At 48.9% G+C, this 18,112-nt stretch overlaps 3 protein-coding genes across 3 annotated transcripts; all 3 read left to right on the forward strand.

Moving 5' to 3' along the window:
* Positions 1-1,411: 1,411 nt before the first annotated feature.
* On the forward strand, positions 1,412-4,659 carry LOC148403778 (uncharacterized). The gene is made up of 7 exons (XM_088390849.1): positions 1,412-1,751; positions 2,150-2,407; positions 2,549-2,803; positions 3,078-3,359; positions 3,469-3,741; positions 3,811-3,933; positions 4,001-4,659. Exons 1-6 carry the CDS (start codon positions 1,706-1,708, stop codon positions 3,915-3,917), a joined length of 1,221 nt encoding a protein of 406 aa, XP_088246975.1. The 5' UTR covers positions 1,412-1,705; the 3' UTR covers positions 3,918-3,933; positions 4,001-4,659.
* Positions 4,660-7,794: 3,135 nt separating this feature from the next.
* LOC148403779 (uncharacterized) lies at positions 7,795-11,042 on the forward strand. Its single transcript, XM_088390875.1, has 7 exons — positions 7,795-8,134; positions 8,533-8,790; positions 8,932-9,186; positions 9,461-9,742; positions 9,852-10,124; positions 10,194-10,316; positions 10,384-11,042. Exons 1-6 carry the CDS (start codon positions 8,089-8,091, stop codon positions 10,298-10,300), a joined length of 1,221 nt encoding a protein of 406 aa, XP_088247001.1. The 5' UTR covers positions 7,795-8,088; the 3' UTR covers positions 10,301-10,316; positions 10,384-11,042.
* Positions 11,043-14,180: 3,138 nt separating this feature from the next.
* Positions 14,181-17,417, forward strand: LOC148403780 (uncharacterized). The gene is made up of 7 exons (XM_088390886.1): positions 14,181-14,509; positions 14,908-15,165; positions 15,307-15,561; positions 15,836-16,117; positions 16,227-16,499; positions 16,569-16,691; positions 16,759-17,417. The coding sequence occupies exons 1-6, from the start codon at positions 14,464-14,466 to the stop codon at positions 16,673-16,675; spliced, it is 1,221 nt and encodes a 406-aa protein (XP_088247012.1). The 5' UTR covers positions 14,181-14,463; the 3' UTR covers positions 16,676-16,691; positions 16,759-17,417.
* The last annotated feature ends 695 nt before the right edge of the window (positions 17,418-18,112 follow it).

Here is an 18,112-nt window from a genome sequence, read left to right on the forward strand (position 1 = left end):
GCGATGCAACGATTTGTTTGCAGAGCTTTGGTAACCCAAGACATTTAGCGGTGGCAGATGCTATATGGAAAATGGACAGAAAGGTTGACGAAGAAAGGGCACGCGAAGAAACAACGGATTGATCCTAAAACAAATAGACATGAAACTCAAGTGAAAATGAAGCTATGGCTCAATCGATTGCTGGCTCGCCTGGTGATTTCGCCAGCTTGCTCTGGATCGGAGTGTGCTTATGTGGGTTGCGAGGAACCTTGCACTCGACCAGTCTGTCCACATCCAAAAATGTTGTGAAGCACAAATACACACTCATTTGCCGAGCGCGCATCAAACTGGTCACCCTTTGCATCTCTCGGCAGCCGAGAGGCAGCTGTCACTCAAGTGCAATTGCAAAACGGTGGCGGGCTCCAAACGTCTTTGTACTGTGATATTTGCATGAAGACATGAAGCGAACCAATCGTGTGCGTGTCATTATCTCGGACGCATTCCTCAGTGACTCTTGCGGCAACCATGAGAGTGGATATTTGCAATTGCCAACAGCAGTCGTGAATATGACGCAACATTGGCATAAAAACACAAAAACAAAAAACGCTTGCAGGTGGTTGGAGGGGGGGTCGAGGGAGGTCGAGGGCTTCAGCTCTGCCTTTGTCCTCTGATCCAAAGGAGCAGGGCTGTCAAAGGTGCGGACCGCGGGCCAGATCACAAAGTGGTGTTTGAAGGCTTTGAATTGTGACGATGTCGCTGCTCAACCCGGAGACAAAAGGTCATTCTTTATGATTGTGATTCCAGACGTTTCCATTGCAAAGTTGCTTGCCAAAATGTAAAAGAGAAAAGAAAAGGAAATAATCTATGTCATTTATTTCTTTTTTGTTTGATTTATTTTGAATCCACTTCAAAGAATTTGTGCCAATACTGGTTTTGTGGGTTCGGGAGCTACCAGCCTCCTGCTACCTCTGGGGGAACTATAACAGAGTATACTCAAGCATGATTTTTTTTTTTAGATGAATTAAAATGATTAAAATAATCGAAAACATTCAGTCATTCATAACCCACTTGAAAGAATGCGTGCCAATACCGATTTTATGTTATACAACCGCTGGACGAACTATAAGAGACTAAACTCAAGCATGACTTTTTTTTTTTTTTTTTTTTCAGATCGATGGGAACACAGGTAGTTTATCGTGATCATTTTAAGCCGACTCCAAAACAAGCGTGGCGCGCCATTTCGCACATTTGGCTGACTCATTTGCCTGTTTGTCTTGAACTATCTGACTGATGGCGGACGGCCGTCATAAAGTTGGTCGCCTTGCAACAACTTGCAAGCCTTCACAGACGCTTTGACATCAAGCTAAGCGCGCGTGGGCTCCGCGTGTCAAAGCGGCGTGACGTCACGCACTTTGCAGCTCGTAGGAAGCGCTCCGCGTGTCAAAGCGGCGTGACGTCACGCACGTTGCGGCTAATAGGGAGCGCTCGCGTCCGATCGTCACTTGATTCGCTCGTCGAGTCTGAGCAGTAGCAGCAGCAGCCAGCCAGCCAGCCAGCCAGCCAGCCAGCCATTAACTTGCCAACCAACCAACCAACCAACCAACCAACCAACCAACCAACCAACCAACCAACCAACCAACCAACCAACCAACCAACCAACCAACCAAGCCAGCCACCCACCAGTCTCTCTCTCTGTCTCTCTGTCTCTCTCTCTCTCCTCGTCAGAATGAAGCTCGTGACCATCATCTTGCTCCTCTGCGTCCACTCGGCAGGTAGGAAAAGCGTTCACACACTTTGTGGTCCGCTGTCAGTGGAATCAAGTTGGTCAAAAGCGCCAAGCAATAAAGACAATCCAAAGGACTGCAGCCAATCAATGGATTGTCATCAAAGCGCAAAGCGATGTTGACTTGAAAAAGGGCCACTTTGTTGTTGTTGTGACGCTTGCAATGTCTTCACCCTTCATTTTGGGAATTTGGACGTCGTCCATTGGCAAAATGGCTCGCCGAAAGCAAAGTGCGCAAATGACAAAGAAAGCTCAATGCGTTTGTAGGGTTATTATTTGGCGCCTTGAATTTGTTTCTGAAGTAGCTTTCTGTCTGTACAATCCTTGGTGTCCTTTTACACCGTGGGAGTAAGAGCATGCGCTGGCTGGCCACCTCTGCTTTTCCAGATCCGACAGACTGCAATGGCGGGAAGAATCTGCTGGTGTTCTGCCCAACAGGCCACGATCTCAAAATAACAATCCCCACCACTAATACTGTCGCATGGACGTTGAATGACAAAGCTCTCCCATCAAAACACACTGAAGAAACAGACGCAACCGAAACGGTTATGAAATTGACCAGCCTGGCAGCAGAGCACACTGGCTTGTACAAGGCCACCTACGACCCGAGCGTGACCGACAAGTTCACCATCATTGTTGATGCCGGTGAGTTGCACGACCATTTGATTTTGTGAGCAAATTGAGATGGAAAAAAGCCAGTCGCATCCAGCTGCATGTGTACTTTGTGATTTGGCCGCCTGCGCTTGGAGGTGAATAACTCTATACAACTCTTTTGGGCTTTTTCAGTCACATGCACCAAAGCACAGGCGTGCGAGGTCGGGAAGGGTGCCTCCATCAAATTGGTCTCCGGGCTGACCGAAACTCCGTCCTGGACCTTTATGGCAACTGGTTCTGATCAAGCTACACCTGTCAATGACCCTGAGAAGTTCACGGCAAACGACAAGAAAGTGTTGGGCCTCTACGGCGTGCAAACGAGCGGGAAGTACACGGCCACGGTGTCACCAGAAACAGCTGAATTTACAGTCACTGTCAGCGAGCGAGGTAAGTTTGGCGTCGCAGCTCTCGCTCCCCTTTTGCTTGATGCGAACGATACCACCACGTGTGGCTGGTTGGAAGTCTGGATCGAGGTAGCCGCTGAAACAATTCAGGGACTCCCAACGACGGGATTGAAAAGAAGAGCTGCTGCCATTTTGTTCTCCTTTCAAACTAAATCGACGTGATCAATGCACTTTTTCTCACCCTTGTTAACAACATGAGATGAGGGGGCCCTTGGTTCCCGCCCTTGAAATTGAGTCTCATTTCCTCTTTCCAACAGCTCGTGTCTCCAGCGTCAAAATCGAGAGCCAAGGGGGCAAAGTTCGCGTGTGTCCAAGCGCCAAGGTGATCTTGGAGTGCACGGTCACCGGTGATGCCAAATCCTACTCTTGGACCAAGGATAATACGGCTGTCGACAGTTCTAAGGTCGACACCGCCGTTCCCGGGAAGTTGACCATCTCGAGTGTGACTCCTGACCACGCCGGTAGTTATACTTGCAAGGTCCTGGGCTACTTCAGTGATGCTCTGGTGGATAGCCCCAGCGTAGCTCTCGAGGTCCAAGGTGAGTACGCCGCCATTTCTTGGGTTGACGTGTTAGGTGGGGGCTTGGAAAGCACCATCCCATTGAATTTGCCCGCCCCTTGCAAAGCGTGACTTCCTGTTTTTGACAGATACCCAAGTCTCCAACGTCCGCATCACCAGGAAGGGGAGCGTCCTCACGTGTGAGGCCACCGGTGCCGTCAAGAAGTTCGAGTGGGAGATGGAGGATGGGACGAAAGTCTCTTCACAGCACGGCGTAGTGGGCAATGTTAAGTCACAGTTGAATTTGACCCTGAAGGCCAAAGGCAACTTTGTTTGCAAGGCCATCGGCTGCGATGATAAGGGCGTCAACTCCGACGTCTGTGTCGTCGGCGAGGACCACGGCGACAACAAGGGTAGCGGAGGTGAGTTTCTGGCATGTCTGTCAGTGGAGCAAGCCCCGCCACCGCCAATGTTTGCCATCTTTGCTCTAGGTCCGGGCCCAACCTCTCTCCCAGGAAGGGGCCCCCAGGGCGCGTCCACCTCCGTCGCTCTGCTGCTGATAAGCGTCCTCGTTGAGCTCTACGTGATGATGCTGTAGACCCGGCGGCCGCCGGGTGAGTTGCCTTTTTTTGCTTTGTTCTTGCTCCAACCCAAACCGGCTGTTTGTCTGCTTTTCCTCAGACGAGAGATCCTGGAGGCGACGACGTCGACGTGCGAGTGGCGCGCCCTTCCATTTTTCTTTTTCCATTTATTCGTTAAGCAATCAAAATGTTCATTAATTCAGCAATTACAACAACAAAAAAAAGCACAGAAAGCGGATCGGGAGAGGCGGAGGCGGCGGCGTTGACGGCGGCACGAGACCCTCGCGCAATGGAAAACCTCGTCCATCTGGCGCAAGGGAGGGCAACAACGCGTGACGCCTGAGCGGTTGGCCTTCGACTTGTTTGCAGCGGGGGAGTGGTGCGGGAAAGCAGCTTTTTTTTTTGTTGGTCTTATTCAATGTTCTCTACTTAATGTATATTATGCGATTTACAATTGATTATATGATTGCATCGGGTGGGGAGGTTGGCAAACGTTTCGTTTGGACGCTCTGGAAGGAAGGTAGTCAACGCGATTGGGCGAATTTGATGGTGCAACTTTTTTTCTTCTACTTATTCCAACTGTATTCGACTTGATTATATCATTCAACTTAAGCATTGGGGCTGTTGGCAAACGTTGTGTTTCGAAGCTCTGGAAGGAAGGTGATCAACGCGATTGGGTGAATTTGATGGTGCAACTTTGCATTTGCTTTCACTGTCATGTATCGATGGACTCGGAACCACAATAAAGTCTTCATCCCATTTGGTGTGTTTCTTCACGGCGGCTTTGTGCGCGCGGCGCCATCTTGTGGCCCGACGTGCCGGGGCTTCCATTGCAGACGAGTGAAATTGATGGTGCAAATTGGCAACGCGAAGGCTTGGCTCTCATGTTTCGTCTCCAAACCACAATAAAGGCTTCATCCCACTCTTGTGTGTTTGTTGACTAACGACTGCTTTGGCCGCTTCAAATACGAAGTGTCGAAGGTGGCAGAATGGGGTGCAGAGCGGGGTCACCTTCTGTGACTCTGTGGTGGCCTCAGCCATCCTCTACGCTGTGGTTTCCTGGGGTGGGGGCAGTGCTGACCGGGACAGGGAGAGACTGAATAAGATGGTCAGAAGAGCGAGCTCTGTCCTGGGCTGTCCCCTGGACTCCATTGAGGTTGTGGGTGAGAGGAGGATTTTGATTAAGCTTAAGTCCATCATGGACAACACCGCTCACCCCCTCGATGAGATTGTGCGGTCCCTGTCCAGTTCCTTTAGCGGCAGACTTTTGCACCCTCGGTGTAGGAAGGAACGGTTCCGCAGGTCCTTCATTCCCTCTGCTGTATACACACAGACCCAACTACTCCGTGCACCTTACAATTTTTATTCTATGCTGCTACTCTGTGTTGCTGTACCATCTTCACTCTAATATCTTTACGGTGGATTCTTGTGCTTTTATTGATTTTCTGAAACGTTAAATGCACTTTATGTTTTATTTCCTATTTACCTGTGTCTTATCTCAGCCTCTTACCGCACATTGGAATTTGGAGAAACGCAGTTGCAGTCTTCATTGTAATGCACTGTTGCATAGTCAGATTGACAATAAAGTTTGCTTTGACTTCCTTGTATGTGCGTTATGAACTCTGTCTTGTCACCCTGGGATAGTGAGAAACATAATTTCGATCTCTCTGTGTGTCTTGACATGCGGAGAAATTGACAATAAAGGAGACTTTGACTTTGACTTTGATATCACCCTGTATTGCTTTTACCAGAACAAAAACATCCTGCCGCACACATGAGTACAATAGAATAGGCTACAAAAACGTGTATTTTCAACATTAGATACGGTTTGGAGACAATTATATTCATCCCCTCAGTGCTCTTCATCCATCCCATAGCCACCACTCGTGGCAACAGAAACTCCTGGGAAATGTGAATGCAAAACACTACCGCATCTGTCCGTATGGTGTCGCCATAATCAAGACGAAGTGAAACTTGTCGAGTGGGCCGTGGAATGAGATCAATTTTTGATTTGAGTCTCGTCCCCTCAAACTGTGTCAAAATTACACAACAAATACATTAGTACTCAAGTAAGAAGATGAGTGTTTAATGGCTTCCCAACTGCTTGGATTTTGGGGGGGATTTTTTTTTATGAAAAGTAGCAGTTATGTCAGTGTCAAACGTTTGACGAGAGTTACGGATTTCCATGTTCCCCCAATAACTGGTTCATCCAAATGCGCAAATCTTACAGGTGTTTTGAACGAATGGACGCCATTGATTGAGATACTATTTATAGCCAGTTGTAGATGCTGAAATGCGCAAATGATGTCAGATTCAACATTTAATCGCACTACATGGTCATAGTGTGTTGGCAAAGTGCCAAGCCATTTTGGCAAATTCTTTTTGTCCAACTGTCCAGCCAGCCAGCCTCATTTCAGTCCAGTCTAGCAATTGTATTTTAAATGAGGCGTAGAAGTTTGCTTTAATAGCTTTGATCATGTAAAGCGATGCAACGATTTGTTTGCAGAGCTTTGGTAACCCAAGACATTTAGCGGTGGCAGATGCTATATGGAAAATGGACAGAAAGGTTGACGAAGAAAGGGCACGCGAAGAAACAACGGATTGATCCTAAAACAAATAGACATGAAACTCAAGTGAAAATGAAGCTATGGCTCAATCGATTGCTGGCTCGCCTGGTGATTTCGCCAGCTTGCTCTGGATCGGAGTGTGCTTATGTGGGTTGCGAGGAACCTTGCACTCGACCAGTCTGTCCACATCCAAAAATGTTGTGAAGCACAAATACACACTCATTTGCCGAGCGCGCATCAAACTGGTCACCCTTTGCATCTCTCGGCAGCCGAGAGGCAGCTGTCACTCAAGTGCAATTGCAAAACGGTGGCGGGCTCCAAACGTCTTTGTACTGTGATATTTGCATGAAGACATGAAGCGAACCAATCGTGTGCGTGTCATTATCTCGGACGCATTCCTCAGTGACTCTTGCGGCAACCATGAGAGTGGATATTTGCAATTGCCAACAGCAGTCGTGAATATGACGCAACATTGGCATAAAAACACAAAAACAAAAAACGCTTGCAGGTGGTTGGAGGGGGGGTCGAGGGAGGTCGAGGGCTTCAGCTCTGCCTTTGTCCTCTGATCCAAAGGAGCAGGGCTGTCAAAGGTGCGGACCGCGGGCCAGATCACAAAGTGGTGTTTGAAGGCTTTGAATTGTGACGATGTCGCTGCTCAACCCGGAGACAAAAGGTCATTCTTTATGATTGTGATTCCAGACGTTTCCATTGCAAAGTTGCTTGCCAAAATGTAAAAGAGAAAAGAAAAGGAAATAATCTATGTCATTTATTTCTTTTTTGTTTGATTTATTTTGAATCCACTTCAAAGAATTTGTGCCAATACTGGTTTTGTGGGTTCGGGAGCTACCAGCCTCCTGCTACCTCTGGGGGAACTATAACAGAGTATACTCAAGCATGATTTTTTTTTTTAGATGAATTAAAATGATTAAAATAATCGAAAACATTCAGTCATTCATAACCCACTTGAAAGAATGCGTGCCAATACCGATTTTATGTTATACAACCGCTGGACGAACTATAAGAGACTAAACTCAAGCATGACTTTTTTTTTTTTTTTTTTTTCAGATCGATGGGAACACAGGTAGTTTATCGTGATCATTTTAAGCCGACTCCAAAACAAGCGTGGCGCGCCATTTCGCACATTTGGCTGACTCATTTGCCTGTTTGTCTTGAACTATCTGACTGATGGCGGACGGCCGTCATAAAGTTGGTCGCCTTGCAACAACTTGCAAGCCTTCACAGACGCTTTGACATCAAGCTAAGCGCGCGTGGGCTCCGCGTGTCAAAGCGGCGTGACGTCACGCACTTTGCAGCTCGTAGGAAGCGCTCCGCGTGTCAAAGCGGCGTGACGTCACGCACGTTGCGGCTAATAGGGAGCGCTCGCGTCCGATCGTCACTTGATTCGCTCGTCGAGTCTGAGCAGTAGCAGCAGCAGCCAGCCAGCCAGCCAGCCAGCCAGCCAGCCATTAACTTGCCAACCAACCAACCAACCAACCAACCAACCAACCAACCAACCAACCAACCAACCAACCAACCAACCAACCAACCAACCAACCAACCAAGCCAGCCACCCACCAGTCTCTCTCTCTGTCTCTCTGTCTCTCTCTCTCTCCTCGTCAGAATGAAGCTCGTGACCATCATCTTGCTCCTCTGCGTCCACTCGGCAGGTAGGAAAAGCGTTCACACACTTTGTGGTCCGCTGTCAGTGGAATCAAGTTGGTCAAAAGCGCCAAGCAATAAAGACAATCCAAAGGACTGCAGCCAATCAATGGATTGTCATCAAAGCGCAAAGCGATGTTGACTTGAAAAAGGGCCACTTTGTTGTTGTTGTGACGCTTGCAATGTCTTCACCCTTCATTTTGGGAATTTGGACGTCGTCCATTGGCAAAATGGCTCGCCGAAAGCAAAGTGCGCAAATGACAAAGAAAGCTCAATGCGTTTGTAGGGTTATTATTTGGCGCCTTGAATTTGTTTCTGAAGTAGCTTTCTGTCTGTACAATCCTTGGTGTCCTTTTACACCGTGGGAGTAAGAGCATGCGCTGGCTGGCCACCTCTGCTTTTCCAGATCCGACAGACTGCAATGGCGGGAAGAATCTGCTGGTGTTCTGCCCAACAGGCCACGATCTCAAAATAACAATCCCCACCACTAATACTGTCGCATGGACGTTGAATGACAAAGCTCTCCCATCAAAACACACTGAAGAAACAGACGCAACCGAAACGGTTATGAAATTGACCAGCCTGGCAGCAGAGCACACTGGCTTGTACAAGGCCACCTACGACCCGAGCGTGACCGACAAGTTCACCATCATTGTTGATGCCGGTGAGTTGCACGACCATTTGATTTTGTGAGCAAATTGAGATGGAAAAAAGCCAGTCGCATCCAGCTGCATGTGTACTTTGTGATTTGGCCGCCTGCGCTTGGAGGTGAATAACTCTATACAACTCTTTTGGGCTTTTTCAGTCACATGCACCAAAGCACAGGCGTGCGAGGTCGGGAAGGGTGCCTCCATCAAATTGGTCTCCGGGCTGACCGAAACTCCGTCCTGGACCTTTATGGCAACTGGTTCTGATCAAGCTACACCTGTCAATGACCCTGAGAAGTTCACGGCAAACGACAAGAAAGTGTTGGGCCTCTACGGCGTGCAAACGAGCGGGAAGTACACGGCCACGGTGTCACCAGAAACAGCTGAATTTACAGTCACTGTCAGCGAGCGAGGTAAGTTTGGCGTCGCAGCTCTCGCTCCCCTTTTGCTTGATGCGAACGATACCACCACGTGTGGCTGGTTGGAAGTCTGGATCGAGGTAGCCGCTGAAACAATTCAGGGACTCCCAACGACGGGATTGAAAAGAAGAGCTGCTGCCATTTTGTTCTCCTTTCAAACTAAATCGACGTGATCAATGCACTTTTTCTCACCCTTGTTAACAACATGAGATGAGGGGGCCCTTGGTTCCCGCCCTTGAAATTGAGTCTCATTTCCTCTTTCCAACAGCTCGTGTCTCCAGCGTCAAAATCGAGAGCCAAGGGGGCAAAGTTCGCGTGTGTCCAAGCGCCAAGGTGATCTTGGAGTGCACGGTCACCGGTGATGCCAAATCCTACTCTTGGACCAAGGATAATACGGCTGTCGACAGTTCTAAGGTCGACACCGCCGTTCCCGGGAAGTTGACCATCTCGAGTGTGACTCCTGACCACGCCGGTAGTTATACTTGCAAGGTCCTGGGCTACTTCAGTGATGCTCTGGTGGATAGCCCCAGCGTAGCTCTCGAGGTCCAAGGTGAGTACGCCGCCATTTCTTGGGTTGACGTGTTAGGTGGGGGCTTGGAAAGCACCATCCCATTGAATTTGCCCGCCCCTTGCAAAGCGTGACTTCCTGTTTTTGACAGATACCCAAGTCTCCAACGTCCGCATCACCAGGAAGGGGAGCGTCCTCACGTGTGAGGCCACCGGTGCCGTCAAGAAGTTCGAGTGGGAGATGGAGGATGGGACGAAAGTCTCTTCACAGCACGGCGTAGTGGGCAATGTTAAGTCACAGTTGAATTTGACCCTGAAGGCCAAAGGCAACTTTGTTTGCAAGGCCATCGGCTGCGATGATAAGGGCGTCAACTCCGACGTCTGTGTCGTCGGCGAGGACCACGGCGACAACAAGGGTAGCGGAGGTGAGTTTCTGGCATGTCTGTCAGTGGAGCAAGCCCCGCCACCGCCAATGTTTGCCATCTTTGCTCTAGGTCCGGGCCCAACCTCTCTCCCAGGAAGGGGCCCCCAGGGCGCGTCCACCTCCGTCGCTCTGCTGCTGATAAGCGTCCTCGTTGAGCTCTACGTGATGATGCTGTAGACCCGGCGGCCGCCGGGTGAGTTGCCTTTTTTTGCTTTGTTCTTGCTCCAACCCAAACCGGCTGTTTGTCTGCTTTTCCTCAGACGAGAGATCCTGGAGGCGACGACGTCGACGTGCGAGTGGCGCGCCCTTCCATTTTTCTTTTTCCATTTATTCGTTAAGCAATCAAAATGTTCATTAATTCAGCAATTACAACAACAAAAAAAAGCACAGAAAGCGGATCGGGAGAGGCGGAGGCGGCGGCGTTGACGGCGGCACGAGACCCTCGCGCAATGGAAAACCTCGTCCATCTGGCGCAAGGGAGGGCAACAACGCGTGACGCCTGAGCGGTTGGCCTTCGACTTGTTTGCAGCGGGGGAGTGGTGCGGGAAAGCAGCTTTTTTTTTTGTTGGTCTTATTCAATGTTCTCTACTTAATGTATATTATGCGATTTACAATTGATTATATGATTGCATCGGGTGGGGAGGTTGGCAAACGTTTCGTTTGGACGCTCTGGAAGGAAGGTAGTCAACGCGATTGGGCGAATTTGATGGTGCAACTTTTTTTCTTCTACTTATTCCAACTGTATTCGACTTGATTATATCATTCAACTTAAGCATTGGGGCTGTTGGCAAACGTTGTGTTTCGAAGCTCTGGAAGGAAGGTGATCAACGCGATTGGGTGAATTTGATGGTGCAACTTTGCATTTGCTTTCACTGTCATGTATCGATGGACTCGGAACCACAATAAAGTCTTCATCCCATTTGGTGTGTTTCTTCACGGCGGCTTTGTGCGCGCGGCGCCATCTTGTGGCCCGACGTGCCGGGGCTTCCATTGCAGACGAGTGAAATTGATGGTGCAAATTGGCAACGCGAAGGCTTGGCTCTCATGTTTCGTCTCCAAACCACAATAAAGGCTTCATCCCACTCTTGTGTGTTTGTTGACTAACGACTGCTTTGGCCGCTTCAAATACGAAGTGTCGAAGGTGGCAGAATGGGGTGCAGAGCGGGGTCACCTTCTGTGACTCTGTGGTGGCCTCAGCCATCCTCTACGCTGTGGTTTCCTGGGGTGGGGGCAGTGCTGACCGGGACAGGGAGAGACTGAATAAGATGGTCAGAAGAGCGAGCTCTGTCCTGGGCTGTCCCCTGGACTCCATTGAGGTTGTGGGTGAGAGGAGGATTTTGATTAAGCTTAAGTCCATCATGGACAACACCGCTCACCCCCTCGATGAGATTGTGCGGTCCCTGTCCAGTTCCTTTAGCGGCAGACTTTTGCACCCTCGGTGTAGGAAGGAACGGTTCCGCAGGTCCTTCATTCCCTCTGCTGTATACACACAGACCCAACTACTCCGTGCACCTTACAATTTTTATTCTATGCTGCTACTCTGTGTTGCTGTACCATCTTCACTCTAATATCTTTACGGTGGATTCTTGTGCTTTTATTGATTTTCTGAAACGTTAAATGCACTTTATGTTTTATTTCCTATTTACCTGTGTCTTATCTCAGCCTCTTACCGCACATTGGAATTTGGAGAAACGCAGTTGCAGTCTTCATTGTAATGCACTGTTGCATAGTCAGATTGACAATAAAGTTTGCTTTGACTTCCTTGTATGTGCGTTATGAACTCTGTCTTGTCACCCTGGGATAGTGAGAAACATAATTTCGATCTCTCTGTGTGTCTTGACATGCGGAGAAATTGACAATAAAGGAGACTTTGACTTTGACTTTGATATCACCCTGTATTGCTTTTACCAGAACAAAAACATCCTGCCGCACACATGAGTACAATAGAATAGGCTACAAAAACGTGTATTTTCAACATTAGATACGGTTTGGAGACAATTATATTCATCCCCTCAGTGCTCTTCATCCATCCCATAGCCACCACTCGTGGCAACAGAAACTCCTGGGAAATGTGAATGCAAAACACTACCGCATCTGTCCGTATGGTGTCGCCATAATCAAGACGAAGTGAAACTTGTCGAGTGGGCCGTGGAATGAGATCAATTTTTGATTTGAGTCTCGTCCCCTCAAACTGTGTCAAAATTACACAACAAATACATTAGTACTCAAGTAAGAAGATGAGTGTTTAATGGCTTCCCAACTGCTTGGATTTTGGGGGGGATTTTTTTTTATGAAAAGTAGCAGTTATGTCAGTGTCAAACGTTTGACGAGAGTTACGGATTTCCATGTTCCCCCAATAACTGGTTCATCCAAATGCGCAAATCTTACAGGTGTTTTGAACGAATGGACGCCATTGATTGAGATACTATTTATAGCCAGTTGTAGATGCTGAAATGCGCAAATGATGTCAGATTCAACATTTAATCGCACTACATGGTCATAGTGTGTTGGCAAAGTGCCAAGCCATTTTGGCAAATTCTTTTTGTCCAACTGTCCAGCCAGCCAGCCTCATTTCAGTCCAGTCTAGCAATTGTATTTTAAATGAGGCGTAGAAGTTTGCTTTAATAGCTTTGATCATGTAAAGCGATGCAATGATTTGTTTGCAGAGCTTTGGTAACCCAAGACATTTAGCGGTGGCAGATGCTATATGGAAAATGGACAGAAAGGTTGACGAAGAAAGGGCACGCGAAGAAACAACGGATTGATCCTAAAACAAATAGACATGAAACTCAAGTGAAAATGAAGCTATGGCTCAATCGATTGCTGGCTCGCCTGGTGATTTCGCCAGCTTGCTCTGGATCGGAGTGTGCTTATGTGGGTTGCGAGGAACCTTGCACTCGACCAGTCTGTCCACATCCAAAAATGTTGTGAAGCACAAATACACACTCATTTGCCGAGCGCGCATCAAACTGGTCACCCTTTGCATCTCTCGGCAGCCGAGAGGCAGCTGTCACTCAAGTGCAATTGCAAAACGGTGGCGGGCTCCAAACGTCTTTGTACTGTGATATTTGCATGAAGACATGAAGCGAACCAATCGTGTGCGTGTCATTATCTCGGACGCATTCCTCAGTGACTCTTGCGGCAACCATGAGAGTGGATATTTGCAATTGCCAACAGCAGTCGTGAATATGACGCAACATTGGCATAAAAACACAAAAACAAAAAACGCTTGCAGGTGGTTGGAGGGGGGGTCGAGGGAGGTCGAGGGCTTCAGCTCTGCCTTTGTCCTCTGATCCAAAGGAGCAGGGCTGTCAAAGGTGCGGACCGCGGGCCAGATCACAAAGTGGTGTTTGAAGGCTTTGAATTGTGACGATGTCGCTGCTCAACCCGGAGACAAAAGGTCATTCTTTATGATTGTGATTCCAGACGTTTCCATTGCAAAGTTGCTTGCCAAAATGTAAAAGAGAAAAGAAAAGGAAATAATCTATGTCATTTATTTCTTTTTTGTTTGATTTATTTTGAATCCACTTCAAAGAATTTGTGCCAATACTGGTTTTGTGGGTTCGGGAGCTACCAGCCTCCTGCTACCTCTGGGGGAACTATAACAGAGTATACTCAAGCATGATTTTTTTTTTTAGATCAATTAAAATGATTAAAATAATCGAAAACATTCAGTCATTCATAACCCACTTGAAAGAATGCGTGCCAATACCGATTTTATGTTATACAACCGCTGGACGAACTATAAGAGACTAAACTCAAGCATGACTTTTTTTTTTTTTTTTTTTTCAGATCGATGGGAACACAGGTAGTTTATCGTGATCATTTTAAGCCGACTCCAAAACAAGCGTGGCGCGCCATTTCGCACATTTGGCTGACTCATTTGCCTGTTTGTCTTGAACTATCTGACTGATGGCGGACGGCCGTCATAAAGTTGGTCGCCTTGCAACAACTTGCAAGCCTTCACAGACGCTTTGACATCAAGCTAAGCGCGCGTGGGCTCCGCGTGTCAAAGCGGCGTGACGTCACGCACTTTGCAGCTCGTAGGAAGCGCTCCGCGTGTCAAAGCGGCGTGACGTCACGCACGTTGCGGCTAATAGGGAGCGCTCGCGTCCGATCGTCACTTGATTCGCTCGTCGAGTCTGAGCAGTAGCAGCAGCAGCCAGCCAGCCAGCCAGCCAGCCAGCCAGCCATTAACTTGCCAACCAACCAACCAACCAACCAACCAACCAACCAACCAACCAACCAACCAACCAACCAACCAACCAACCAACCAACCAAGCCAGCCACCCACCAGTCTCTCTCTCTGTCTCTCTGTCTCTCTCTCTCTCCTCGTCAGAATGAAGCTCGTGACCATCATCTTGCTCCTCTGCGTCCACTCGGCAGGTAGGAAAAGCGTTCACACACTTTGTGGTCCGCTGTCAGTGGAATCAAGTTGGTCAAAAGCGCCAAGCAATAAAGACAATCCAAAGGACTGCAGCCAATCAATGGATTGTCATCAAAGCGCAAAGCGATGTTGACTTGAAAAAGGGCCACTTTGTTGTTGTTGTGACGCTTGCAATGTCTTCACCCTTCATTTTGGGAATTTGGACGTCGTCCATTGGCAAAATGGCTCGCCGAAAGCAAAGTGCGCAAATGACAAAGAAAGCTCAATGCGTTTGTAGGGTTATTATTTGGCGCCTTGAATTTGTTTCTGAAGTAGCTTTCTGTCTGTACAATCCTTGGTGTCCTTTTACACCGTGGGAGTAAGAGCATGCGCTGGCTGGCCACCTCTGCTTTTCCAGATCCGACAGACTGCAATGGCGGGAAGAATCTGCTGGTGTTCTGCCCAACAGGCCACGATCTCAAAATAACAATCCCCACCACTAATACTGTCGCATGGACGTTGAATGACAAAGCTCTCCCATCAAAACACACTGAAGAAACAGACGCAACCGAAACGGTTATGAAATTGACCAGCCTGGCAGCAGAGCACACTGGCTTGTACAAGGCCACCTACGACCCGAGCGTGACCGACAAGTTCACCATCATTGTTGATGCCGGTGAGTTGCACGACCATTTGATTTTGTGAGCAAATTGAGATGGAAAAAAGCCAGTCGCATCCAGCTGCATGTGTACTTTGTGATTTGGCCGCCTGCGCTTGGAGGTGAATAACTCTATACAACTCTTTTGGGCTTTTTCAGTCACATGCACCAAAGCACAGGCGTGCGAGGTCGGGAAGGGTGCCTCCATCAAATTGGTCTCCGGGCTGACCGAAACTCCGTCCTGGACCTTTATGGCAACTGGTTCTGATCAAGCTACACCTGTCAATGACCCTGAGAAGTTCACGGCAAACGACAAGAAAGTGTTGGGCCTCTACGGCGTGCAAACGAGCGGGAAGTACACGGCCACGGTGTCACCAGAAACAGCTGAATTTACAGTCACTGTCAGCGAGCGAGGTAAGTTTGGCGTCGCAGCTCTCGCTCCCCTTTTGCTTGATGCGAACGATACCACCACGTGTGGCTGGTTGGAAGTCTGGATCGAGGTAGCCGCTGAAACAATTCAGGGACTCCCAACGACGGGATTGAAAAGAAGAGCTGCTGCCATTTTGTTCTCCTTTCAAACTAAATCGACGTGATCAATGCACTTTTTCTCACCCTTGTTAACAACATGAGATGAGGGGGCCCTTGGTTCCCGCCCTTGAAATTGAGTCTCATTTCCTCTTTCCAACAGCTCGTGTCTCCAGCGTCAAAATCGAGAGCCAAGGGGGCAAAGTTCGCGTGTGTCCAAGCGCCAAGGTGATCTTGGAGTGCACGGTCACCGGTGATGCCAAATCCTACTCTTGGACCAAGGATAATACGGCTGTCGACAGTTCTAAGGTCGACACCGCCGTTCCCGGGAAGTTGACCATCTCGAGTGTGACTCCTGACCACGCCGGTAGTTATACTTGCAAGGTCCTGGGCTACTTCAGTGATGCTCTGGTGGATAGCCCCAGCGTAGCTCTCGAGGTCCAAGGTGAGTACGCCGCCATTTCTTGGGTTGACGTGTTAGGTGGGGGCTTGGAAAGCACCATCCCATTGAATTTGCCCGCCCCTTGCAAAGCGTGACTTCCTGTTTTTGACAGATACCCAAGTCTCCAACGTCCGCATCACCAGGAAGGGGAGCGTCCTCACGTGTGAGGCCACCGGTGCCGTCAAGAAGTTCGAGTGGGAGATGGAGGATGGGACGAAAGTCTCTTCACAGCACGGCGTAGTGGGCAATGTTAAGTCACAGTTGAATTTGACCCTGAAGGCCAAAGGCAACTTTGTTTGCAAGGCCATCGGCTGCGATGATAAGGGCGTCAACTCCGACGTCTGTGTCGTCGGCGAGGACCACGGCGACAACAAGGGTAGCGGAGGTGAGTTTCTGGCATGTCTGTCAGTGGAGCAAGCCCCGCCACCGCCAATGTTTGCCATCTTTGCTCTAGGTCCGGGCCCAACCTCTCTCCCAGGAAGGGGCCCCCAGGGCGCGTCCACCTCCGTCGCTCTGCTGCTGATAAGCGTCCTCGTTGAGCTCTACGTGATGATGCTGTAGACCCGGCGGCCGCCGGGTGAGTTGCCTTTTTTTGCTTTGTTCTTGCTCCAACCCAAACCGGCTGTTTGTCTGCTTTTCCTCAGACGAGAGATCCTGGAGGCGACGACGTCGACGTGCGAGTGGCGCGCCCTTCCATTTTTCTTTTTCCATTTATTCGTTAAGCAATCAAAATGTTCATTAATTCAGCAATTACAACAACAAAAAAAAGCACAGAAAGCGGATCGGGAGAGGCGGAGGCGGCGGCGTTGACGGCGGCACGAGACCCTCGCGCAATGGAAAACCTCGTCCATCTGGCGCAAGGGAGGGCAACAACGCGTGACGCCTGAGCGGTTGGCCTTCGACTTGTTTGCAGCGGGGGAGTGGTGCGGGAAAGCAGCTTTTTTTTTTGTTGGTCTTATTCAATGTTCTCTACTTAATGTATATTATGCGATTTACAATTGATTATATGATTGCATCGGGTGGGGAGGTTGGCAAACGTTTCGTTTGGACGCTCTGGAAGGAAGGTAGTCAACGCGATTGGGCGAATTTGATGGTGCAACTTTTTTTCTTCTACTTATTCCAACTGTATTCGACTTGATTATATCATTCAACTTAAGCATTGGGGCTGTTGGCAAACGTTGTGTTTCGAAGCTCTGGAAGGAAGGTGATCAACGCGATTGGGTGAATTTGATGGTGCAACTTTGCATTTGCTTTCACTGTCATGTATCGATGGACTCGGAACCACAATAAAGTCTTCATCCCATTTGGTGTGTTTCTTCACGGCGGCTTTGTGCGCGCGGCGCCATCTTGTGGCCCGACGTGCCGGGGCTTCCATTGCAGACGAGTGAAATTGATGGTGCAAATTGGCAACGCGAAGGCTTGGCTCTCATGTTTCGTCTCCAAACCACAATAAAGGCTTCATCCCACTCTTGTGTGTTTGTTGACTAACGACTGCTTTGGCCGCTTCAAATACGAAGTGTCGAAGGTGGCAGAATGGGGTGCAGAGCGGGGTCACCTTCTGTGACTCTGTGGTGGCCTCAGCCATCCTCTACGCTGTGGTTTCCTGGGGTGGGGGCAGTGCTGACCGGGACAGGGAGAGACTGAATAAGATGGTCAGAAGAGCGAGCTCTGTCCTGGGCTGTCCCCTGGACTCCATTGAGGTTGTGGGTGAGAGGAGGATTTTGATTAAGCTTAAGTCCATCATGGACAACACCGCTCACCCCCTCGATGAGATTGTGCGGTCCCTGTCCAGTTCCTTTAGCGGCAGACTTTTGCACCCTCGGTGTAGGAAGGAACGGTTCCGCAGGTCCTTCATTCCCTCTGCTGTATACACACAGACCCAACTACTCCGTGCACCTTACAATTTTTATTCTATGCTGCTACTCTGTGTTGCTGTACCATCTTCACTCTAATATCTTTACGGTGGATTCTTGTGCTTTTATTGATTTTCTGAAACGT

This window comes from Syngnathus floridae, chromosome 1 (genome assembly GCF_059516105.1).
Source record: "Syngnathus floridae isolate MCC-2025c chromosome 1, RoL_Sflo_1.0, whole genome shotgun sequence".
In the NCBI taxonomy this organism is placed as follows: domain Eukaryota; kingdom Metazoa; phylum Chordata; class Actinopteri; order Syngnathiformes; family Syngnathidae; genus Syngnathus; species Syngnathus floridae.

Bases quoted from the DNA above. Each gene is read 5' to 3' on its own strand.
- LOC148403780 (XM_088390886.1), top strand. From the start codon at position 14,464: ATGAAGCTCGTGACCATCATCTTGCTCCTCTGCGTCCACTCGGCAG. The intron at 16,118-16,226 runs GTGAGTACGCCG...TGTTTTTGACAG, and splicing joins CGTAGCTCTCGAGGTCCAAG to ATACCCAAGTCTCCAACGTC. The intron at 16,500-16,568 runs GTGAGTTTCTGG...TCTTTGCTCTAG, and splicing joins CGACAACAAGGGTAGCGGAG to GTCCGGGCCCAACCTCTCTC.
- LOC148403778 (XM_088390849.1), top strand. From the start codon at position 1,706: ATGAAGCTCGTGACCATCATCTTGCTCCTCTGCGTCCACTCGGCAG. The intron at 1,752-2,149 runs GTAGGAAAAGCG...CTGCTTTTCCAG, and splicing joins CCTCTGCGTCCACTCGGCAG to ATCCGACAGACTGCAATGGC. The intron at 2,804-3,077 runs GTAAGTTTGGCG...TCTTTCCAACAG, and splicing joins AGTCACTGTCAGCGAGCGAG to CTCGTGTCTCCAGCGTCAAA.
- LOC148403779 (XM_088390875.1), top strand. From the start codon at position 8,089: ATGAAGCTCGTGACCATCATCTTGCTCCTCTGCGTCCACTCGGCAG. The intron at 8,135-8,532 runs GTAGGAAAAGCG...CTGCTTTTCCAG, and splicing joins CCTCTGCGTCCACTCGGCAG to ATCCGACAGACTGCAATGGC. The intron at 8,791-8,931 runs GTGAGTTGCACG...GGGCTTTTTCAG, and splicing joins CACCATCATTGTTGATGCCG to TCACATGCACCAAAGCACAG.